General features: G+C 40.0%; 3 protein-coding genes and 1 long non-coding RNA gene across 8 annotated transcripts in view; 2 read left to right on the forward strand and 2 right to left on the reverse strand.

Annotated features, from left to right (window-relative positions):
- Positions 1-6358, reverse strand: part of LOC146479974 (uncharacterized) — a 14415-nt gene extending 8057 nt beyond the window's left edge. For both annotated transcript variants that reach the window (XR_014864809.1, XR_014864808.1), the window contains exons 1-2: positions 6278-6358; positions 5978-6181 (exon numbers count right to left, since the gene is read on the reverse strand). This is a non-coding gene — a long non-coding RNA (uncharacterized LOC146479974). The remainder of the gene's footprint in view (positions 1-5977; positions 6182-6277) is intronic.
- LOC146479975 (uncharacterized) overlaps positions 1-9638 on the forward strand; it is a 10932-nt gene extending 1294 nt beyond the window's left edge. The window contains exons 2-7 of one of the 4 annotated variants that reach the window (XM_085110187.1): positions 399-471; positions 1287-1519; positions 2734-2806; positions 3551-3921; positions 5540-6420; positions 8353-9638. In XM_085110187.1, the coding sequence (XP_084966313.1) occupies positions 399-471; positions 1287-1519; positions 2734-2806; positions 3551-3921; positions 5540-6420; positions 8353-8481 (1760 nt within the window). In that variant the 3' untranslated portion in view covers positions 8482-9638. The remainder of the gene's footprint in view (positions 1-398; positions 472-1286; positions 1520-2733; positions 2807-3550; positions 3922-5539; positions 6421-8352) is intronic. The other 3 variants (XM_085110188.1, XM_085110190.1, XM_085110189.1) reach the window with 3 other exon arrangements.
- A 1496-nt stretch (positions 9639-11134) lies between these two features.
- LOC146479976 (uncharacterized) lies at positions 11135-19031 on the forward strand. The gene is made up of 6 exons (XM_085110193.1): positions 11135-11337; positions 12769-12841; positions 13520-14160; positions 16042-16075; positions 16572-16686; positions 18392-19031. Exons 1-6 carry the CDS (start codon positions 11250-11252, stop codon positions 18512-18514), a joined length of 1074 nt encoding a protein of 357 aa, XP_084966319.1. The 5' UTR covers positions 11135-11249; the 3' UTR covers positions 18515-19031.
- Positions 19032-19850: 819 nt separating this feature from the next.
- On the reverse strand, positions 19851-24755 carry LOC146479977 (translocator protein-like). Its single transcript, XM_085110194.1, has 4 exons — positions 24682-24755; positions 22267-22387; positions 21612-21826; positions 19851-20695 (listed from the first exon to the last, which is right to left on the reverse strand). The coding sequence occupies exons 2-4, from the start codon at positions 22373-22375 to the stop codon at positions 20519-20521; spliced, it is 501 nt and encodes a 166-aa protein (XP_084966320.1). The 5' UTR covers positions 22376-22387; positions 24682-24755; the 3' UTR covers positions 19851-20518.
- Positions 24756-24757: the final 2 nt, after the last annotated feature.

The raw sequence follows: 24757 nt of genomic DNA on the forward strand, positions 1-24757 counted from the left end.
AATTTCAGACCATTGATCCGTGTGACTTTGCAGATTCCCTTCGAAGTCTTGGACACGTGCGTCTGATTCATCTTACTGATTGTGTTATGTTTTCGCTCGGTTCAGTTTACTGTAAGCCAATAGTGTAGCCGGGTCCACCGCTCAATACATAAACCACCAAACACAATCCACCTGCCATCCACAATTCCTAGATTCGCTCAAAACGAAGGGCTAACTCTCGAAAAGTCAACAGTCGAATGTCTTTACGGTGGCCAAATTACCTTTTCATAAAACCAAACATCAGTTTACTTTAAGAGTAACCCTTGTAGTCAAAATAAAGTCCTGAAACAAGGACTCAGTTTCCAATACCTACCAATTGCAAGTAGTTTTACTTGATTTTTTTTAACCTTTAGTTTCAGGTCCCAAAGAGATCGATGCATTGTTAAACGAAGTTATGAGTCGACCAAAAGTAAAAGATCTTCTAAAGAAAAAGTAAGTGTTCTATAAAAGAAATGAGACAGGTACTGCTTACTGCCTCCGCTCAAGTACCTTCTCATTGAATGATTGATCTTATTTTACTCCCCTCACACTTTCCACCGTGTCGAGGGTACTGGAATTTTGTTGTAGCACATTCGCTGTCAAAACAATCAGTTCGCGCATGTGCAGGTCGTGACGTATCCCCTTTAAATCGATATGAATTTAAGTATAACAAGCAATCTCGTTCCCAGAGCCCTCGTTACCATTGTGTAGCGGCACGTTTCCCGTTCCGCTGTACAAGGGTAACGAGGGCTCTAGGAACGAGATTGTATGACAAGTATTTCCTTTCCATTAACAAAGTTATTGCCTCTCAGCACAGACGGAAGCCACTTTCAATGTTTCCATTTATACTTATACTAATACTGATTTATCATACTCCTTTACCCTTCGGGTTCGCCTTTAAAATCCTGGGAAGACTACGGCAACACAGTTGTAATACTTACTCATAACAGTTAGTGCAAGAACTAATACATGTATTTCAAAATTGTTCCAATTGGGGCTCTGCCCTGTTCGTCTCTCCGTTTGCGTCACAGCACTGTTATCCCTGTTTTTTTTTTTTTCTAACGTCATTTGTCAATTTATGTACTTATTTCCTTGTCACGAAACACAAAATACTATTCCTTATTTCTCTTTCCATTTATATCTACCCCCCCCCCCCCCCCCCGCCTCGATTGGGTCTTTTTTATCTGCGTGTGGAAGCTATTTTGTATTTAAAGTGTGCAATGAATGTGATAACTGTTATTGTCAGTAATTCTGTCATTGATCAACAGGATTATTCAGGAAATGAAGAAAAACCAGCAAAACGGAGCAACAGAAGGCGAGGAAGGAATCTCATCCTTAACAACAAAAGAACCAAAAACCAAAGAAGTACCGCCAACTATAATAAAAACCACGACCAAGGTTGAGCCATCAGCTCCTTCAACCAAATCTACAACAAAACAATCAACAACTACACAAACATCGCCAAACTCAAAAACTACGACGACATCCAACACTGAGCAAGGTAATTCAAACAAATTGTCAACAGGAGAACCATCGCTCAATTCAACAACCAAAGGGATATCAATGGCAATAAGTATGAGAAACCTTCAGGTGTTTACTTGTTGTTGATGTTGTTTTAGGTTTTTTTGTGTTGTGCATACAGAGTCGGTCTTTTTTATGCATATATGACTGGCTAACTGACAAAATATGGCAAACAGCTGATGTTAGCTTGCGGTTCTACGCCGTCTATAGCATCCTGACCGATTTAAGATTAATCGTCTTTGGTAAGGTTAGCCAGTTTAGTAAGCGTATGGAAGTAAATAAAAAATATCCTGATTTTTGTCCTGGATGCCTGGCTTGATAGCTCAGTTGATTAAGCACTGCACCGGTGTCACAGAGACCATAGGTTAGAATCGCGTAAGTTGCTTACATAACTGTTATGGGAACTTCACTTCATTCATTGGAAACGGAATTGTACATAGCATATGTATAGCTTCAAATAAGCCCGAAGACCAGACCTTATATTTCTTCGTGCCGTTCTGCGGCGAGAAGTGAGAGCGAAGCACGACCGACTGGAAAATAATAATGATAAAGATGATGATGATGATGATGATGATGAGCAACGTTCTGCAGACTAAAGGAAAATATTGTAATTCAACGAAAGAAACCTCATTCAGTCTAATTTCTCAATCTGATAAACCAACTGAGATCCACATGTGCAGAGAATGCATTTTATTTTTGCGGGATGCTTGTCAGCCATCAGTGAAAACTAAAGCATGTGTCCAAGCGTTACACATGGCAGCAAACGATAGATGTTACTGATTTTCGGGTATTGTGTTCCAAGTAACCTGAATTTAGTGCAATAATACGTGATCATTCCTGAGAGTACACGCACACTCAGTAAAAAGTTCAGTTCTTCGGATCTCGTTGTTTTCGCTCTGTTCAGTTTACTGTAAGCCAATAGTGTAGCCGGGTCCACTGCTAACTAAATAAACCCCATACAATCCACCTTCCATCCGCAATTCCTTAATTCGCTTAAAACAAAAGGCTAACACTCGAAAAGTCAACACTCAAATCTCTTTACGGCGGCCAAATTACCTTTTTATAAAACCAAACATCAGTTTACTTTAAGATTTATCCTTGCAGTCAAAATAAAGTCCTGAAACAAGGACTCAGTTTCCAACACCTATCAATTGCAAGTTGTTTTACTTGATTTTCTTTAACCTTTAGTTTCAGGTCCCAAAGAGATCGATGCATTTTTAAACGAAGTTATGAGTCGACCAGGAGTAATAGAACTTCTAAAGAAAAAGTAAGTGTGCTATAAAAGAAATGAGACAGGTACTGCTTACTGCCTCCGCTCAATTATCATCTCATTGAATGATTGATCTTATTTTACTCCTTTCACACTTTCCACCGTTTCGTTGGTATTGAAATTTTGTTGTAGCGCATTCACTGTCAAAACAATCAGTTCGCGCATGCGTAGCTCGTGACGTACCCCTTTAAATCGATATGAATTTAAGTATGACAAGCAATCTCGTTCCCAGAGCCCTCGTTACCCTTGTCTAGCGGCACGTTTCCCGTTCCGCTGGACAAGGGTAACGAGGGCTCTGGGAGCGAGATTGTATGACAAGTATTTCCTTTACATTAACAAAGTTATTGCCTCTCAGCACAGACGGAAGCCATTTTCAATGTTTCGATTAATTTATACTTATACTAATACTGATTTATCATACTCCTTTCCCCTGAGAGGTTACCTTTAAAATCTTGGAAAGACTACGGCAACACGTTGTAATATTACTCCTAACAGGTAGTGCGAGAAGTAATGTTTCAAAATTGTTACAATTAGGGCTCTGCCCTGTTCGTCTCTCCGGTCACGCTACAGCATTGTTTTTCTTCTTCTTTTCTTGTGACGAATTACAAATCCATTTATATCTACCTGCCCCTCCCCCGCCTCGATTCGGTCTTTTTTATCTGCGTATGGAAGCTATTTTGTAGTGAAGTGTACAATAATATGATAACTGTTATCGTCAGTAATTCTGTCATCAATAAACAGGATTATTCAGGAAATAAAGAAAAAACAGCAAAACGGAACAACAGAAGGCGAGGAAGGAATCTCACCTCCTACAACGAAGTTGGCAACTCAAGGGCAAGAAAAGGAAGCAACGATTACCATGAGTGAGCCAGAAAACCGGTCGGCTGTTCCAACAAAGAGACAGACAACTGCAGGTACATTAGCCAAGCCAAAAACTTTGGTCAAATCTACAAAAAAACAATCAACAACTAAAGAGATACCACCAACCGTTATAACTATGACGACCAAGGTCGAACCACCAGCTCCTTTAACCAAATCTACAACAAAACAATCAACAACTACCCAAACATTGGCAAACTCAAAAACTACGACGACATCCAACACTGAGCAAGGTAATTCAAACAAATTGTTAACAACAGAACCATCACTCAATTCAACAGCCAGGGATATCAACGGCAATAAGTATGAGAAACTTTAAGGTGTTTACTGTCATTAATGCTGCTTTGGGTTTTGTTTGTATTGTGCATACAGAGTCGGTCTATTTTATGCATATGACCGGTTAACTGACAAAATATGGCAAACAGCTGATGTAAGCTTGCGGTTCTTAACGCCCTCTATAGCATCGTGGCCGATTTAAGATTGAACGTCTTTGGTTAGGCCAGCCAGTTTAGTAAGCGTGTGTAAGTAAATGAAAAATATCCTGATTTTTGCCCTCGATACCTGGCTTGATAGCTCAGTTGGTAGAGCACTGCACCGGTGTCACAGAGACCATGGGTTACCCTGGATCGCGTAAGTTGCTTACATAACTGTTATGGGAATTCACTTCATTCGTCGGAAAACGGAATTGTACGTAGCTTATGTATATGTGCTTTATACTTCTTTGTTTCGTTCTTTGGCGAGAAGTGAGGGCGAAGCACGACCGAGTCGACGACGATGATGATGATGATGATGATGATGATGATGATGATGATGATGATGATGATGAGCAACGTTCTGAAGACTATAAAAGGAAAATGTTGTAATTCAACGAACGCAAATTCATTCGAACTGAGCACCACATGTGCAGAGAATTCATTTTATTTTTGTGGGATGTTTGTCATAGCCATCAGTGAAAACTGAAGCATGTATCTAATATATGATCTAAATAGATCACATCTGAAGGCCATGGGTTTGATTGCTGTCGGCAGGCAGAATAATTTTTTCTTCGCTTTGTACAGTCTCCCATTTCCTTACTTGGGCTAATTTTCATTTGCATTATTTTTACCTTGTCTTACCTATAATAATTTACTTCTCAATGCCAAAGCCCATGCTTGCAGGTACAGTAGAACATGAACAGATATCTACATCTACAACTATATTTGTGATTTTAATATCAATACAAAACAAATAATCTGTACATGTAATTAACTTGATTGTTCATCCATGTCTTAGGGCCTGTTCGCATGGAGGTGGGAGGCCCCGGGAAGGTGAGGTACCCCAACCATAGTCAAAAAAGCTAGCCTTCACATGTAACCACAGGGCATTTGGGTGAGGTTTAAAATGCTATCGTGTGGTCAGTTTTTCCTTCACTAGAACTTTTTTTTTTTTTTTTGATGTTTTGAAGATGAAATTGGCGGAAAAGCTTGCCAGGCTTGTAGTGGTTGCAGTTATGTTGTTTTGTTGGGCTTTGGCGGAATTCAGGATTAAAGACAAATGCCCAGATGGACATCCCCCCAAGCTAGGCGGGTTATTCCACCTTCAGGGTTTACATGGAGAAAACTCACTCTAGCTAAGCAGGTTAACCGGCCCAGCTGACCAGGTAACCTGCCTCGGTGGGGTACCCCACATGAAGGCAATCAAGAAAAAAAGAGAGATTATATGGTGAGATTGGTTACCCCACCTAGGCGGGGTACCTCACCTTCCCGTGGTCCCCCCTCCTCCATGTGAACAGGTCCTTACATAGCAGTATGGCAACCACATGTACATGTCAGGAATAAAGATGTACTCAAAACAGCATTTTTTTCCCTACAGGTTCTTCATCTGTAACTGCTAAGGATTTGGATAAAGGAAGTCTGCCAAGGAAAACCAGTACTGGCAGTAAATTAGAACCAATCACTGCTCCATCAGCTGAAAGTTCAGAGAAGCCCACTGAAAACCGTAATGTCGAACTTCGAACCAGCTCTCCTAAAACTTCTGGGAAAATGCCCGACAAACAGGACTCCAGTGACCATGGTGATGAAGGAGGCCAATCAAGTTCTAGTGTGGAGAAGTTAAAGGCGCTTCTAAAGCCGTTTCCTAGAGGAAAAGGTAGCTCCAGTGATGTTGATGATAAAGAAGATGGGTCAGATACTAACACTAATGATACGTCAGATTCTATTAGTGATCGTTCAAAATCATCATCTGAAGGAAAACGAAATACCAGCGACAATGAAGGACAAGACACAAAATCTAACCCTGATGATCCAAAACCATCATCTCGAGGAAAACCAGATTCCAGTGACAATGAAGGACAAGACACAAAATCTAACCCTGATGATTTAAAACCATCATCTCGAGGAAAACCAGATTCCAGTGACAATGAAGGACAAGACACAAAATCTAACCCTGATGATTTAAAACCATCATCTCGAGGAAAACCAGATTCCAGTGACAATGAAGGACAAGACACAAAATCTATCTCTGATGATTCAAAAGCATCATCTCGAGAAAAACCAGATTCCAGTAACAATGAAGGGCAAGACACAAAATCTAACCCTGACGATCCAAAACCATCATCTCAAGAAAAACCAGATTCCAGTGACAATGAAGGACAAGACGCAAAATCTAACCGCGATGATCAAAAACTAGCATTTTTTCTCACCTCCATTGTGATGGTGTTTGCTGCGTACGTGGTGTATCACAATAGACAGGAGGTATGTGTACTGTATGGCATTCAGGGGCGCCCAACGACAGTTTTCTCTCAGATACTTAAAAACACAATTTTAGTCGATCTGGAGTGCCTTTAAAGCTCTGTAGGTTCATTTCAGGCCGCGCTAAAATATTTTTATCTGTTCGGTCATTCTAGGGGAACTTGAGTATTTTCGAAATTAGTAGGGCATCTTTGTCTATTTCTCGAAAAGCTTAGGTCTTATTTCCTTTCCGAAAATCTTAGCTGACCTTTCTTCGGTACCCAAAACCAAATTTTTATCAACTTGAATCCGAAAACACTAGGCCTTAAATTTCCCATATCACGAACGTTCGAGGTGAACATTTCCCTTTAGAAAATTGTAGGGGATTAAGGCCTTCCGAACAGGTAATTTACCGAAACGATCCGTTGGGTGCCCCTGGGCATTGGTTTGTTCACATGACATGGACATTATACAGGGGTCGTACGGGTCCTGAAAATCCTGGAAATCTGTTAACTCGAGTCAGTACATTTACATGTAATAAAGTGCTCTTGAAAGACATTGAGAAGCAGCCAGATGGGAAGACCCTCCGATTACTAGTTCGGATGCTCTACCACTGAGCTACAGGAGCTTCTTGGGAGAAAAGGCCATTAAGGACGGTGCCTACTATTGTTACTGCGCATACGTTCTGCGCATCTCGAGATACTCGGGTTTCCTATGGGTGGTGCCTGCTAATACAGGAATATTTTTGCGCGGTTTAAAACTATGTGGAGAAAGCAGAACTTAGCAGACGCTTTTGGTATCTCGAAAGAAAATTGGGGGTAACCATGCATTTTTCAGAGATAATTAAGCTTCAATTTAGGAAAAAATCCCATACATTGCTTCATATTTTGGCGCTTTTTAGAGATATTATTACTTAATTATCTCTGAAAAATGCGTGGCTACCCCCAATTTTCGTTTTGGATTCCAATAGGCCTTCCTAAGATCTGCTTTTCCCGCATAGTCGCAAACCGCACAAAAATACGTCGATATTAGTAGGCACCGTCCTTAAACACATTTATTCCACAGGCCCGTAGCAAGGCTAAAATAACTAGGGGGGCTGAGCAAAATGGTTAAAAAATACTACTCTTCTTCCCCCCCCCCCCCACCCCTCCCAGTCCGTCACCCCAAAAAACAGACAGATTAGGGAGTTTAAGATACGACGAGAACATAAAAAAAGCAGTAGATTTAGTAAGCAAATTAACAACTTTGCACCTGCGTCACACTTTTTGGAACATTTTTTTGCCGTTTTTTTTTTTACGCGGACTACCACGTGAAATTTCCTAATTTCACGTTTGAAGGAGGACGTAAACAAACAAGGACAAGCTTTTCTTTCTCTTTTTAAATATGGAATCGGGCAGTGAAAATCCGATTGCAGGAAAATTTTGCTCTTGAGAGGACATATTTGTGTGCCGGTTTTCGACAACGCGCGAATACTAAACTGTCATAAACTAAGGGCATTTATATTGGTATCAATGAGCGGATGTCTTGAAAAACAAGTAGATTATTTCAACAGCTTTCACGGTTTGTGATTGGTTGATTTCGATCCATTTTGGTTCTTATTTCCGATTCACAAGGTAGAAGTGCCTTCGTTGCCGTTGTATATAAAAACAAACTGTTAGCGAAAGAAACTGATAGGTAGTCAACAAATTATTGAAGACACTTGCAGCGACTGATTGATCAGTGGACATTAATCTGTTTTAATTATCATTTTTGGCACATTGTTTTTTAACTTCCGAAAAATCTAGGGGGGCTCAAGCCCCTCCTGCCCCTCCCCCTGCTACGGGCCTGTTCCATACCCAAGAACAATAGGAAGATCAAATGTAAACTAAGGATAAACTTGAACCACAAAATTTACATTTCCTCTAGTTAGGCTTTCATCCAATGAATGTTGATGTGAATTTTTCTCTATTCCCACAGATCATCGCAATCATCATAGAGGGTAAGGACGACAGTGGCAGCAGAAGGCGCGGTTACAGAAAACTGGAGACTAATGTTGAGGAGGCCATTCCCTCGATGAAAAGTGCCAACTCGTCTTATGTTTATTAGAATCGCTGAATAAGATGAGAGCAAATTTCTTTATAAAATGAGGACATAACTAAATGCATGTAAAAAGAAAAGACATGGACGTACTTGTTAGGAAAAATTGCTCGTTTAGATAATACTTTTGATACGAAGTTTACAAGTGTAACATTGTTTTCAAACAACCATATTCGTATTATTCGGGTTGACTGGAAATAGCGTTCAGTTGAGGCTGGTGGAGGCTTTTTTCAAACCTTTTCGTTTGAAAACGTTCCACCGCATATGTCTCAAAACGTGCAAGAGCTTAATTTCTTTTTTCAAGTGATACAAGGTTTTGCATCTAAGTCAGTTAATACTTCCACGCTCAAAACTCGGGCGATGTCCAAATGTTAGCAGCTTAGCCCTTTTCATACTGTGCCTTCGTGTTTAAAGGGGAAGTGTCATGGGGTTTTTGGTATCAGTTGTTAAAAATGATGAAATAAGACCTTGAATCAGCTGCCAAATAATTCTAGAATGACGAGCGAAAAGATTATTAACTCAATTCTTGAAAGGAACAATTCATGATCTGCTCTTGAAAAACATTAGCCTAACATTTTTCACGTTTCAATCCATACCGACCTACTCTGTTTCTGGCCAGAGGCACTAATCGACAGTTTTATTGCACTGGGGTGCTAATTTATAACAAACTTGACAATTATTTCTTTGTTTCTGCTGACAGACAAACATTTTTTGAGGTTTTGAAATGACAGCAAATTTGCGTGATACTTCCTCTTAAAGAGGGAGATGAAAACCTGGATTAACGTTTAATCGTAGATTAGCGTAAATCGGCTTTCGAACAACCCGGCCAGAGGCCCAGTGCTAAACCGTTAATTAAAAAAGTGAGTTCTATTTGCGTGAAAATAAAAATTTATTTCCAAATGAATAGTTGCGCAGCAGACCCCGATCTGATAGCGAGGTTTAAGACAACTCGAGATAGCTTATGGTGCTGGAAATTTCCTTTTGTTTGTTTTTCTGTGAATTATTTTCGTTTCGCTTAGTGTATATGCGTTTCCTGATGCAAACTGGTCCATTTTCTTAAAGTTAATTTGCTTATCTCCTTAGCGAATTGAAAGAATATGAGGCGGTTGCATTCGCACTTATTTTTCCTGGACTCTAAAAATCCCACTCTAGTCGTTTGTACAAAACATGGTTGCATAGTTGTAAAAAAAAAAAAAAAAAAAAAATAGAGTAGTGGAAATATAAACGCAGCCTAGTTTGTTTCGAGGCCCAAGTCTAACTGTTTAGCGTTCTTTGTGCATCAGCCGTAAATTTTTCTTTGGAATATATCGCGTCAGTATAAATGGAATGAAAATAACTTACATGAGTCAGAATTGAAACTGTGAAGATATTTCTACACGATATGGAGGTGAAAAGGGTGGTTTGTCACGACTTATTGCCCGGGAGGGAGGGCTAAACATAACATCTCCAATTACAATAGAGTTCTAAAGTGATGAAGTCACAAGAACTAAATTTATGAAATTATGGGATTTGTTAGTATATTTGGAAAGATCACGATGAAAAATGCCTACTTGCCAAAAATCAGCATCTTATTGCAATTTGGGAGCCAAACGTTAAGATGCTGATTTTTGGCAAGTAGGCATTTCTCGTCATGCTCTTTCCGAATATACTAACAAATCCCATAATTTAAAAACTTCAAATATTTGTGACTTCACACTTTAGAACTCTATATAAGGAAGGTTAGTAAAGCTCAGTTCAATCTTGCCCTGCACTAAGACAGAAAGATGGTGTTGTTTCTTCTCTCATTTTTCTCCTCGCCTTATTTGGAATGTGTTAATCATGGCCATGGCTTAACAGCGAGTTATACTTAACTTCTTTACTGAGATCAACTGGATACTGTTAGAGGCTATGCTGTTTTTGCATACCTGTTAAGTCGTTTTCAGCTCGTCGGGCACAGATCTCCAGAGTGAATTCCTGCAGGGCTGATAGGTTCGTATGTTGTAACGGAAGAATTATTATGCTCGGGTACCTATCGTATGCATGTTTTATCAGGCTCAACATGCCTTTTAACTCTTTTTGCCTAAATAAAGTTCCCTGTTTCAAGCTCTATGGTGGGGCCTACGACGGCCAAAATCAGAAATAAATTTCGCTGGGGAATTTCTCCCGAGCTCCCACGCGTTTCCCTTTTTGTTTTTAGTCGATCACCTGCCTTACTTTCTGAAGCCTCAAAGCTGTTGTCGATTCGCTTTGAAGAAGGGTTAACACCTCTTTACAGTGGTCAAATTACCACAGGTGGCCAAGATCTATGATTTGTGTCACTGGTTACGTCGCGTAATTTGAGCATCAAGATGACCATTGTGTTGCAACGAGATTATAAGGGTTTGTATGGGGAAAAATCTTCTCCCCGTACAAACCCTTCTAATTTCGCTATTACACAATGGTCATCTTGATGCCCAAATTACGTGACGTTGGTGTTTACGTTACAATGGTCAACACAAATCGTACAGCTTGAACACCGGTAAAATAACCTGCTCAACGACTGTTGACAACATTTGTTTCCAATTTTAGTTTACCAAAATCAGTGGTGCTTATATAGTGTTTTTGTATGGCTAGCACTTTGATAAACAGCTTGTTCCAAGGTCCTTTGCGGCGCCTGGTCGGCACGTGACAAAATGATTTCCGGGTTGTCAAGATGCAAACCATGCAGTCATGGTTTCGCCTTCGCTGTCGGAATTTGTATCTTTCTTTGAATAGTTAAACTCCTGGAACCTTTGCTGTTTGATCGACAGTTCGTGAAGATGAAATTGTGCGTAAGCTTGATGTTAATTCTCCCTGCCGTGTGCGTTTGTGAGACGTCGGCGAAGAAGAAGAATGAGACCCTTTTAGGTAAGCTAATATTAGTTCCGTTGCATGTTCGTAACAAGCTGTGGCTTTTTTATTGAGAGGTTTTGGTTATTCGTATCACTTTCAAACATTCTTATCCACAACTGCCGAGATACTACGTACAGACGGTGTGAATTTATCGGGTTTCACGACTGCTGTCAACCTATAACGGAGGCCGTCATGACCACGAGTATATGAGCGTCAATTTAAAAACATAAAGCGTTTTGATATGTTTTCTGTTTATATTTTTCTGTAAATGCCTTTGCCAGGGCCTCATCCACTGACGTTGATAAGAGCTTGTCAAATAAACAGCGAGTGTCTGCAAAGTGATTGTACTGATGCCCTGTCAGCCATTTAATATTAAATAAGGTCAACAAAATGCAGTGTTCCTTGTTGTACTGCTTGCTCTCTTCATCAGTGCATGATTGCATTTTGAATTTTTTTCTCCTGGTATTTTCGCATACGAGGAACACGAAATCGTTGTGAGATATAGGACTTGACCCAAAAAGCAGTTATAACCTTAAATTTCACGTTACACCACTAAACATCAGCTACTCCTTGCCAGGCTGATATTGGGAAAGCTCTAGAGATGTTGCGTTACGTCCGCATATCACGCGCAACTAACCGTGACGCTAGCACAAATTAAAATCTCACAAGACTATCAAGTCAGGGCAAAGAACCTTTGCGTGCAAGCTGCATTGGGTTACAGGCAGACATTGGGAACGCGTTGTAATGCTTTGTAGAGGGAATAAAATACTAAATTTTAACTTTGGCTCAATGAAATGAATAAAACGGACACAGGCCTGGCGTATTCTTATCAGCGTTTGGGGGTTATTTCACCGTTTTGGGCATTCTTTGAAACCACTGTGAAGGGAATAATAGTTGTTTCAAAGAATGCCCAAAACGGTAAAATAACGCGCTATCTAGTGACGTGAGCTTGGGCTGCCTCTGACATGCAAGTAAACCGCATCGAATTGCATTCCATTGCCTTGGGTTGGACTGTATTGTAAAGATAAAAGGTAAAGATGCCTATTGTTAGAGAAATTTAGACCATTGCACACCATGTGACTGTGGAGATTCGCTTCGAAGTCTGGGACACGTGCGTTCGATTCGTCTTACTGATTGTGCTATGATCACGTCGTTTTCGCTCGCCGGATTAGTTTACTGTAAGCCAATAGTGTAGCCGGCTCCACTGCTCACTACATAAACCACATACAATCCACCTGTAATCCACAATTCCTTGATTCGCTCAAAACGAAGGGCTAAGTAACGCTCGAAACGTCGACACTCGAATCTCTTCAGTTGCGGTGGCCAAATTACCTTGATCCAGTCTTTTATCCTTGTAGTCAAAATCAAGTCCTGAAACAAGGACTCAGTTTCCGACACCTACCAATTGCAAGTTGTTTTACTTGATTTTTTAACCTTTACTTTCAGGTCCCAAAGACATCGATGCATTTTTAAACAAGATTTGGAGGCAACAAGGAGGATTAGAACTTCTAAAGAACAGGTAAGTGTTTTTTAAAAGAAATGAGACAGGTACTGCTTACTGCCTCCGCTCAATTATCATCTCATTAAATGATTGATCGTATTTTACTCGCTTCACACTTTCCATCGTCAGTCGTGGATATTGAAATGTTGTTGTAGCACATACGCTGTCAAAACAATCAGTTCGCGCATGTGCAGGTCGGGACGTACCCCTTTCAAATCGATATGAATTTAAGTATGACAAGCAATTTTCTTTACCCTTGTCCAGCGGAACGTTCCCCGTTCCGCTGGACAAGGTTAACGACGGCTCTGGGAACGAGATTGTATGACAAGTATTTCCTTTACATTAACAAAGTTATTACTTCTCAGCACAGACGGAAGCCATTTTCAATGTTTCGATTAATTTATACTAATACCAATACTGATTTATCATACTCCTTTCCCCTGCGAGATCGCCTTTAAAATGTTGGGAAGACTACGGCAACACGTTGTACAGTTAGTGCGAGAAGTAGTATTTCAAAATGCTATTCCTTTTTTCTCCTCCCATTTATATCTACCTGCCCCTCCCCCTGCCCCAGTTCGGTCTTTTCTATCTGCGTGTGAAAGCTATTTTGTATTGAAGTGTGCAATGATTGTTTTCGTTTATGAAAACTCGTGATAACTGTTAACTATCGACGGTAATTGTATCATTAATTAACAGGACTGAGGCTTTTAGAAAGCAAAAGCAAATCGTAACAACAGCAAGTGAGGAAGGAGCCCCTTCTTCAACAACGGAGTTGGCAACTGAAGAACAGAACGTGGAAACAACGACTACGACAAGCGAGCCAGACACTGGCCAGCCAGCTGCTTCAGCAAAGAGACAGACAACTGCAGCGATATCAGCCACTCAAGAAACGACGACCAGGAGAGAGAAACGAACTCCATTGAAATCTACAACAAAAGAACCAATTACAACAAAGGCCAAAACGTTAACAACCGTAAACGCAGGTACCACGAGAGCCAAACGAACAGCTCCAGTCAAATCTACAACAAAAGAACCAACAACTACAGAAGCATCGCCAACCACAGAAACCAAAATGACCAAGAGTAAACTGTCAACAACTTCAACCAAATCTCCAAAAGAAACAACAACTACAGGTGTACCACCAGCTATAATAACCACCACGACCAAGGTCGAGCCACCAGCTCCTTCAACCAAATATACAAAAGAATCAATAACTGTAGAAGTACCACCAACTACAATAACCAACACGACCAAGGTTGAGCCAGCAGCTCCTTCAACCAAATATACAAAAGAACCATCCCTCAATTCAACAACCAAAGGGATATCAACGGCAATAAGTATGAGAAACTTTAAGGTGTTTACTGTTATTAATGCTGCTTTAGGTTTTGTTTGTATTGTGCCTACAGAGTCGGTCTGTTTTATGCATATGACCAGTTAACTGAAAATATGGCAAACAGCTGATGTTAGCTTGCGGTTCTTAACACCCTCTATAGCATCGTGACCCATTTAAGATTAAACGTCTTTGGTTAGGTCAGCCAGTTTAGTAAGCGTAAGTAAGTAAATAAAAAAATATCCTGATTTTTGCCCTCGATACCTTGCTTGATAGCTTTTGGAATTTTGCCCTCGATGCCTGGCCTGATAGCTCAGTTGGTTGAGCACTGCACTGGTGTCACAGAGACCATAGGTTAGAATCGCGTAAGTTGCTTACATAACTGTTATGGGAATTCACTTCATTTATCGGAACACGGAATTGTACGTAGCATATGTATAGCTTCAGTTAAGCCTGAAGAACAGGCTTTATACTTCTTTGTGCCGTTCCTCGGCGGGAAGTGAGGGCAAAGCACGACCAATCGGAAAATAATAATGATGATGATGATGATGACGATGATCAACGTTCTGCAGACTAAAAGGAAAATATTGTCATTCAACGAACGAAACTTCATTCAGGCTGATTTCTGAATCTGATAAACGAACTGAGATCCACGTGTGCAGAGAAGTCATTTTATTTTTGTGGGATGTTTGTCACAGCCATCAGTGAAAACTGAAGCATGTATCTAAGCGTTACACATGACAGCAAACGATAGATGTTACTGATTTTCGGGTATTGTGTTCCAAGTAACCTGAATTTAGTACAATATCGCGTGATCATTCCTGGAATGAAATTTGACAGTTTATAACTTGTTTTGCTGTGGGAATTGATTTTCAAGACATTGTTGTAACGCGATTTGATCATTTAATAGCAAACGCGCAATATAATGTTTTAAAAATAAGAGTGCACGCGCACTCAGTTAAAACTTTCCTTCGGCAAAATGTCAGCTGAAAATTTCATAACACTGTAAAACTAATTTCCTTCGTTTTCGAAGGGGCAAATGTGCCGTTAACAATGTGAAAGGTCAGCTAGCATTTTCGTAAAGCCAACAACAGCTATAGTAAATTCGGGGAATAAGATTTCAATCCCTTCCCTAAAACTTTCTGCAACTTAAATTTTCAGCTAAAACATCAATTTGTCTTTAAAAGGGCACAAAACGATCTGAGGACAAAGGAGACAACATTTGAAGTAGTTTTCTTAAATGTTCTCGTCGGGTCCCCTGAAATGTTTTTTTTTTTTTTTTAAGCCTTAATCGAGTTGTAAAGGGTTGGTTACCACATCTTCCTTTCAGCCACACCTTTGTTTTTGTTTATATGCGAGAGTTTGGCTATTATAGACCCAATGCAAAAATGGCAGACATTCTTTTGTTTGCATTCAAATTAGCCTTACTAACTTCGTTCTTGAGTTCAAAAATCAAAAGAATATTTCACCTTGAACGAGGCTAGTGAGGCTAATTTGAATACAGACTAAAGAATATTAAAACGTCAGCCATTTTTGCACAGAATATTTCACCTTGAACGAGGCTAGTGAGGCTAATTTGAATACAGACAAAAGAATATTAAAACGTCAGCCATTTTTGCATAGGGTCTATATTTTATTCGGAGCATGTCGAAATGAACGAAATCACCGTGAAACTACTAAAGATAATGAAAAATATTTTCAGGAACACAACTTACAGTAAAGCAAAAAGATTTCGCTTCACCATGCAATATTAATAATTTCGATGGCATCCAAAATGGCGGAAGCTGATTAGGGTTCTTTAACACACGCTAAGTCCAGTCGCGCTATCTTATTCAACGTGAGGATACTAAGCACTGGTTCCTTTTACCTTCTTTTCCTTATTGAATAGACGGAAGTACTCAAGCTACCACCGAGGCTGAAAGGTAAGCCAAACGGAAGTCAACAATTGCGGGTCATCTACGAGACATGTCTCGCCATCGAAGCACAGGGTGTAACGACTTGGCTCCATTTTTGTATTTTCTTACGGTTTCCTCCGTCCAATTAGTTATTAAAAACAGATTGACACTAACCCAGTATAAAGTTTTAAAACTTTTTACAATGTCTTTTGGTAATTTTCAGCGATTTCTTTTTTTTTTTTTTTTGGGGGGGGGGGGGGGGGGAGGATGCGCACGTGACTTCAGGGAAACTTACATAAGTACAAGAACAATAATTTGTAAAGATGAATTCTCTGTTGATGGACATCCTGAGTGGATCAGTTTCATCTGACTTCGGATGTAACTGCGTGTCATTTAAACTGTTGGGCAAAACTAGCAAAATGATGCTGTTTAAATCTTTAATAGACTAGCCTCCAAATGTCTTTGCCGTGTTCATTTGTTCAGTTTTGTTATCACTGATTACAATTTTCTTTCTATCTTGTAGCACAAAAATTTCATTGGTCCACCATAGCAGTCATGACAGTAATTTCCCAGTGATTTTCATGTTGTTTCTTGTCATCATCGTCGTTATTTACTTTGGTTATCACAACAGAAACAAGGTAAGTTAACATTAACCTCCACCCATGATACGAGTAGCCTGTGAACAGGCTCCCAAGTGGGGTATAGGGTGAAAAGAAAAATCAGCGAGCCGCCGTTGTGTTCTGTGTGTACTTTGATATGTGCCTGTCACAGTGTTGGGTGCTGTACAGTTGCCGCCACCCGGCTAAAAGTTTTTCTATTATATTGTAAGTTCTTCAATATTTGGCACTTTTTAAGCGGAATGCCCGCAGGGCAGGCCGTGTCTAGGTTTTGGTTGGGTATCTCTTTTTTTTTCTTCGTAGTAGTCACAAATCGCCACATTAATTTATGCATTAAAATATGTCCTCCCCTAGTAGGGATGTATTGTTCTGATTGTCTTCGACAGAAGCGGCCCAATCAAAATCTATTATTTAGGCACATATCACGAGAGAGGGGAGCCTCTCATCCCTTTCTGTGTGACGTCAAATTATCATTTGATTTACTCATTAAACCTACATTAAATTCTGCCCTCTCCCAGAAGGGATTTATAGTTCTGATTGCCTTGAACAAAAACGGCCCAATCAAAATCCATTATCGGGGGGTATATCACGAGGGAGGGGACTGACTCATGGTTAGCGCTAACCTAAAACCTATAGGTTGTCATGGTATTTAACCCGGGTTAGCGCTTACCATTGGTTAAGAGGTATTAAAACCTATAGGTTGTCATGGTATTTAACCCGGGTTCGCGCTAACCATGCTTCGAGCAACTGGGCCCTGGTGGCTTTAATTCAAGTTGCAAATCAAAATACAGGAATCAGTGTAAGGAACAGGAACCGTGATGGAAAAAGAACGCAGACCTTTTCCGATACATTTTTCTTCCGCTCCGTGAGGAAACTATACCCAAAACGAACTTTCCTCACAAACAAATGCTTTGAAATGAGTCTAAAAAGCGAACTTAACAAACTAATCGCTTCTCGAATGTCTTTCACTTTTTTCCGCCTAATACCGACAAATTTTCAAAGATATAGGATTTTAACTGGGCGCTTTCAAAGTTTTACCAATTGACAGTGGTTGCTTTGTGATTATCTCCGGCTTGTGGTAAACGGCTCTTGCTGTCGGAATCCTGCTAACTTTGCTATAGTTTTTACACGACGATTACTTAAATTTCAAACTCATTAATAATTCATAAGCCCATTGACCTATCAAATGGTCGATAATACATCACGTGCAGTGACTTTATATCGATAAACCTCCTCCTTATTAGTATGCGGTGTTTTATCGGCTGATAAAACACTCCTCATTAGTATGCGGTATTTTATCAGCTGATAAAACACTCTTCATTAGTAAATTTGTCTTGATCCCCCATCCCAAGACCGGGTAGGGGAGGGGGGGGGGAGGTACTCCTCGGAATATATCGTGGGGATGTGCGGCTCAGTTTTCTCCAAACCCTTACCCTATTCCAGACCAAAATATGTAATTTTCCGGTGTCCTTTTTCAGCCCTGAAATTTGAAACTAGCACGCATTTTCAGGCCTGGTTTCCAGTATCCATACCCGTTTCTGTAAAATCCGTGGTTAGACTTTCACACCAAAATGGAAGTAAAATCTATACCCGTTTTCAGACCAAAACGGCTGAAAAACCATACCCTTTGGGGCGACGCACATACCTATATAGCTTATATAGGGAATACCCCCCTCCCTGGACACATATATGTATTCAATATATGTTTTCTTATTTCACCTCGTAGATACACCAATTTATAAAGACAGGTTACTCCAGGACAAAGCATAGCGGTAGTAGCTACCTTAAAGTCAAGCTGGAAGACGATATCGATTTACCTCGCGATGCCAACAGAGAGTACATTTATTAACACTGGCCGGGAATATCACCGAACAAGGAAGCAATGTTGGACGGTGTAATTTGAACAGAAGGCCAAAAGTGGACGGAAAGAGAGTTGGGCGTCACCTGAAACATCGTCCATCGGAGTGTAAAGTTGACAGAGTTCGAATCACCTTTTTTTTAACGAGCGCGGAAACTTTTCCGGCTTTCGTTTCATCAGCTGCTCTTTACGAGGCGGATGAAACGGAAGCCGGGAAAGGCGTCTGTTGTCACAGCCAGTATTGTAGGTGTTTTTCATAGGCTAGACGAATATCTTACAACTCTTTTCCCCTTCAGGTCTCCTCCACGCTTACTTTTAATTTCGAACTAGGGTAATCTTATTCGGAAGATGTAGTAGACTCCAAAACAGTTGCTGTTTTCTTTTTAAATTCTATATCACGGAGGGAGAAACGAAAACGCGAACCTTAACCGCAGGAAGCGTGGATTATCACACGCGCGAGCCCCACATGCACCAGACTTTCCCTTCAAAGACCACACGTTGCTACGACTTAATAACACAAAAAAATTGGAAATGTTTTTCTCGACCAAACAATAGGATTGTAAAAGCTTGTATGCATCCATCTTCCCCTATCGGAAAGACCCTATGAGAAAGCTCTCTCCGCAGCGGCGAGCTCTACGGGAGTCATCGGCGAAGTATTGTAAGAACAGGGGCAAAAGACGAAAGTCAGTGATCCTGTGCTCTTGCACTCACTTTACTGATTTTTCCTTTCCCTGAATTCTCTTCGAGAATGCGAAGGAGAGACTGTAGAGAGAAAAGATTGCTGTAAACAGACGCTCTGAATAGGAGAATAAGTAGTATGTTTGCTGCTTCTTCCACGGATAGTATTCTGACTGGGCATAATAATAGTGCATACTGGATGATCGCGGAGGGAGTTTAAATTGTTTGAAATAGCGCTTGAGTCAGAAGAGCGAATCTGCGGCCGAAAAGTGTCGGTAGATCCTTAGAAGAACATAAGGTGGTTAACTAGACTTACAAATTACTGGTACACTAACTAGTGTGTGTTGCAAAGGAAACGATTGCGATCTTTGATGTGTGGAGCTGCATTTAAATCTTAGCGCCTATCGTAAACGATTGAGAAACTGTCTTAATTTTCATTTTTGGAAAACGTAGAGCGAAGCGCACCATATAAAATAAGTTAAAAAAAATTTCAGTGGTAGCTTAAACAAACTCAAAACTTACCCCAACAATACGCGAGGCGAGACTGTGGGGAGAGAGAGGCTAGAATGAACCGAAAAACAGCACAGAGTGCAAAAATAAGAAAAGGAATGTCCAAGGAGTTTGTAACGAGAAACAATAAGAACTAAAAGACTTTTATAACATTTACTTGTAAATTACACCTTATACATGTTCAAAATAAACTTTGATGATTTACTAATTAAATAATTAGGAAAAGGCATAAAACAAAAAAATAAATATATTTTCATTTGGCAGTAATCTTGAGTTATTGATTTTAACTGGGGATGAAAAAAAGAAAGAAAGAGTCTACGGCTTGCAATAAAAGCGTTGGTAGATTTCACGAAAGCCGTACGTAATGATTTACGCCAAACAAACATTTGAAAAATGCCGCTACAAAAAAAAAATAAATAAAAAAAAAACACCATAAAAAAAAAGAGTTGCCCAGTTTGCACGTGCTGGCGCGTCCTTCAAAGTGTTGTAATTTTTTTTATTCTCCAGGCTGGCTAGACTTCCAAGAATTTCGAATTACCAATACCCAAACTTTGCATGAATATGGAAATCATTAGAATTTTAGCATCTAGACGAGACAGGTAAACTGATCACCGCTTACGAAACAAAAAAAGACGTTTTCACGCAAAAAAACAAAAAACAAAAACAAGAACACCAAGAACAAATTATGAACACAGGCACTTATTCTAGTACAGTACAATGTTTACGGATTTTATTGGCCTATATCATTGATCAGTTGTGTATCGCTTTCCCCTCTGCTTTCAAACGGTCGCTTTTCTCCGCCCAGTATCAGTCTTCTTTGATGGAAGGCTTGTTCATCTGCCAGATGGAGTAGGTTAGTGCCGTCGCAAGCGTGACCCAACCAAGGTAAGGCAACATCAATCCTGCTGCAGTTTTGTTGATTGGGTAGAACGTGTACACACATCCGGCGATATTTAACCACAGTAGGCATATCTCGCCAAAGGCCTATTGCAAAGTGAAAACGTTCGATATACATGTATAGTTTTATTTTTAGCAAAACATTTTGCTACCTTATCAATTAAACACGTGGTAGGTGCCTCTCAGGATCGAAATTTTAGCAATCAAAACCAAAAATTTTGATTCCATGGCCAAGTTGTTCAAAGCCTGATTAAGCTAATCCTGGGTTAACGTGCACTTTCAGTGGAGGTTAACTACTAATTATTAAACTATGACAAAATAATCGAATCTGATTGGCTATCATCAGCCATGATGATAGCCAATAGGAAAGTGCATGGGTCATGCCTGGTGTAATAGGACAGTACACGTCATTTGCACGCGCTGTAATTACCTGTAAATCGATCTCGAAACTTAAGCCAACTGTTGCCCTCTATTTATTCACGAAAAAGTAAAACTGTTGGCTTTTTTTCTCAAATTTTGTTAGATTTATGATTAATTGGTAACAGGAATTTGTGTCGTGCAATTCTGTCTGTAATCATATTCATGATTAAACAAATCGGATTCCCGCTGCATGCATGGTTGTCCAATTTTGTTAATCACTCATAATTAACAGAACGAATTGGACTCCATCAGTCCTATTACCATTATCAATCATTAAAGATTCTTCCAGAAGATTCTTGCCCCTTTAGGAGCCCAGAGCATTTTCTTGGGTGCCCCAGGCTACCGGGCTCCAGTTAGGCAACAAGCTTGTCAGGGAGTAGCTAGTCATTCAGCTTTTGACCAACTGGACCAATTTGCTGATCCAAGAGATTTTTTTTCCGTGAAGGGAACTCCCCACTACTCGATCAAACTACTATATTTCCAATTTCAACAATTAGATTGGGATGGACTGTTTGCAATACTAGCATTCTGTGCTAGACACCATTGACACTGATTAATGTATCTACACCGTAATGTTTCTTACCATCCCTAATTTGTGGGAACCAAAGAAAATAGGAGTCCAAAGCCAATTCAAAGCCAGGTTTGTTCCATACAAAGCAAGAGCTGTTTTTGCATCGCCACCAAACCCACCACCATCTCGCCACACAAGATATGAGGCATAGCCCATGCCAGAATACAAGCTTGTCCACATTGGACCAAAAAGCCAGTTTGGAGGTCGCCAGGAAGGTTTCTTTAAATCTAAAATAAGAGTTGAAATTAAACTTTATAAAATAATATAAAGGGGACCTGTGCATACATGTACACAGGTTTGTCTATTATAGGACTTAGGGAAGCATCTCCTGTTTACTATAGGACTCCAGCAGCGCAGATTCAAATCCAGTTTTAAGGTTCAGGCGAGAGGATAAGTCTTCATTTTGAGCAAAAGTCAGAGATATTTTTCATCAGTAAGCCACATTTCTCTGAATAAAAATTTCTACAATTACTTTAAGTGCGGCAAACCACTGTCTGTTGCTATGGTAACAGAAAGGAAATAACACCTCCAGGTCAAAAAATGCACAAACAAATATGCAGACCAAACTCATGATTGTAAACAAAATTTGAGAAGATTCTGCACATTTCATTTTTTTTTTTCTTGCATGTGGATGCAGGAAAATCAATACATCAATATTTTAATATACCTTTGTCATACCAGTCTTTAATATGAGACCTGGTTATAAATCCTCCCAGAAATCCACCAACGTTGGGTAGTAAGACTGATCCACCAATCACAACCCATTTGCTCTGCATGATTCAGGCGATCTGAAATTTGTAGTTCAGTCAGTGATGGTCAATGATCAATAAAAAAGTTATTACAATAATTATTATTGACTGAAATTAGATCTGATTAAACATTTATAAATAAGTGATTAGTTAAAAAAGCCTGTGAGTTTGTTGTAAAAGAAAATGCAGTCACCATGATAAAAGTACAAAAGTCAAGGTTTTAAGTGAACATACAAGTTGGGGGCACCCCATGGTTCGGAATGCCTCAAGTAATCACCTCAGAAATTTGCATTAAGTCGTAAAGAAAATCTCAAGTTTTCTCCAGTCAACAATCAACTCCCTTTATTGTGGACATCCCCTGAACCGCAAGTCAGTGCCCTATTCTTGGTTTTCACTGTCACGCCATTGAAAAAAAAAATCGAAACCATTCCATGAATGAAGTCAAGAAATTGACATGGTATGGAGGATAAATAAATAAGGCATCTGTCCAAGTGTCAGGTCTGTGCGGCATTCCGTACTCGAGTTATTTGACAAAATGTTCCACATAAATTTATAGAGCTTAGTATGGAGACGCCATGTTTGTGTCCCTCTGAGGGGCACAAACATGGCGGCCGGAAATACGAAAAAACATCTGGAGTTCACTTTTGCCAGAAAAGAGGTTTGTTTGCCCTTGTGAATTTTCGAATGTTTAGATTAATATTTCTCCTCAAACTTAAATTGTTTAGAATGCTGAAAATCACCCGAAGAGTTATTTTTAAGATACGGAAAAGCTCTGTCACGGCCGTCCTCCTTATGTCACGCACAATGGAAACTCGGAAATTGAAACTGTTGTATTTTCAAAAGGAAGCACGACATCGAGCTAAGAAATTGTGAACAGACATATTTTTAGGTAATCTTTCCTTGAATGAAGGTAAAAATTTTGTAGGGCTCCCAGTTTTGAATTCTAGAATTTGGTGATGTCACGTGAAAACCGAGAATAAAATGAGAGTCTACAATAGGGGAATTAATTTTATCAAAATAATCCTGAAATTTATTTTTGTCGGGGATTTAGCTGCTGTCCGTGTTATTGCGGTGTATATAATAGTAAGGTGTCTGCAAGGCAAGAGTTGACTTATGTGTCAAAGCTCTCAATGACATGGTCGGTATGGAATGTGATGGATTTCATTCTCCCATTGGCGACTCTCACAATATGATGCTTTTGACAAGATGCACACTTCATCTTTATAAACGCCCTAAATATTGGGTTTTGCTAAAAGGCAGCCAGCGGCCTGGTGGCCCACAGCCCACCTCATAGGAAGCGGCCTGGCAGTCTCCTTCACAGTTTACAGCCAGGTAATTTTTTTTATGCCCACTTTAAGATGGCAGATACTTACCGTGACAGACTGGTATGTACGTGTCACACTGGTGACTTGCAAAATAACACTCTGGTTAGCCTACATTAATTTAGCTTAGGTAGCTTGCAGCTAGCCTTTATATTTGGGGTTAAGATGTCTAGCCAAAAAATTTCTGATTGTGGCAGCCAGTTGTTGGTAGTATAGTGGTAAGGTTCCAGCCTGGACTCTTTGTTCAACCCTCCTCATTTCTTTTTCTTACTTATTTTATTACTTAAAAAACCAGGAAAAAGTAGCTTAAAAATGTGTGATTTATAGTATCTGCCATCTTGAAGTGGCAGATACTTGAAAATTTAAATCCCCGGGCCATGAACTGTGAAGTGGGCCACTGGGCTGTTTGCTTTGAGGTGGGCTGTGGGCCGCCTTTTAGCAAAACCCCTAAATATTACAGGCCTCACCCTTCTCAGCCAAGCATTCTCACCCAACAACTCAAGTCCCTCCCCACCCCTTCCCCCACCCTCAACAGTGGGCTCATGTATCTGTAAGGATCGCAATCACATAAATTATAAAGCTTCCAATTAGCTAAACGTGACAGTAACTTGCAACGTCGAACATTAAGCACTTGGAGGTATATTTTTCCGAAAGATTTCCATTAATTCGTCAAGCACCACTGTGATATTAACCCTCTTCCAAATTGGAAGCCAGCATGTGTCGCAAAATGTATACATAAATTAATGTATGGGACAGTACGGAAATCTTCCCTTGTCTTTCTTAAAAATGTGAGAAGCAGGCTAATTTTTAGACATGATGCATGCATCGAAATATGGAACGCCCCGTACAATTGCGTAAGTGTAATTGTCAAGGTCTAGGAATGAGTCGGAAGGTTCCAGTCGGAAACGTGACGATGGATCCGTAGTAAGTTGCTGATGTCAAGTTAGCAATTACATTAAATATCAAGGACGTATGGCTTCTTAAACACGATAAATTACTCTCAAAACCTACCTTTTCGGAGACCGAAAACACCACAGTCCCTCTCGCAAATCCGGATATTTGCTCAACCAGAAATACGATCGCGCGA

This window comes from Pavona decussata, unplaced genomic scaffold (genome assembly GCF_977016875.1).
Source record: "Pavona decussata unplaced genomic scaffold, jaPavDecu1.1 SCAFFOLD_57, whole genome shotgun sequence".
In the NCBI taxonomy this organism is placed as follows: Eukaryota; Metazoa; Cnidaria; class Anthozoa; order Scleractinia; family Agariciidae; genus Pavona; species Pavona decussata.

Bases quoted from the DNA above. Each gene is read 5' to 3' on its own strand.
- LOC146479977 (XM_085110194.1), bottom strand. From the start codon at position 22,375: ATGCAGAGCAAATGGGTTGTGATTGGTGGATCAGTCTTACTACCCAAC. The intron at 21,827-22,266 runs GTATATTAAAAT...CTCTTATTTTAG, and splicing joins TAAAGACTGGTATGACAAAG to ATTTAAAGAAACCTTCCTGG. The intron at 20,696-21,611 runs GTAAGAAACATT...ACTTTGCAATAG, and splicing joins GTTCCCACAAATTAGGGATG to GCCTTTGGCGAGATATGCCT.
- LOC146479976 (XM_085110193.1), top strand. From the start codon at position 11,250: ATGAAATTGTGCGTAAGCTTGATGTTAATTCTCCCTGCCGTGTGCGTT. The intron at 12,842-13,519 runs GTAAGTGTTTTT...ATTAATTAACAG, and splicing joins TTAGAACTTCTAAAGAACAG to GACTGAGGCTTTTAGAAAGC. The intron at 14,161-16,041 runs GTATGAGAAACT...CTTATTGAATAG, and splicing joins AGGGATATCAACGGCAATAA to ACGGAAGTACTCAAGCTACC.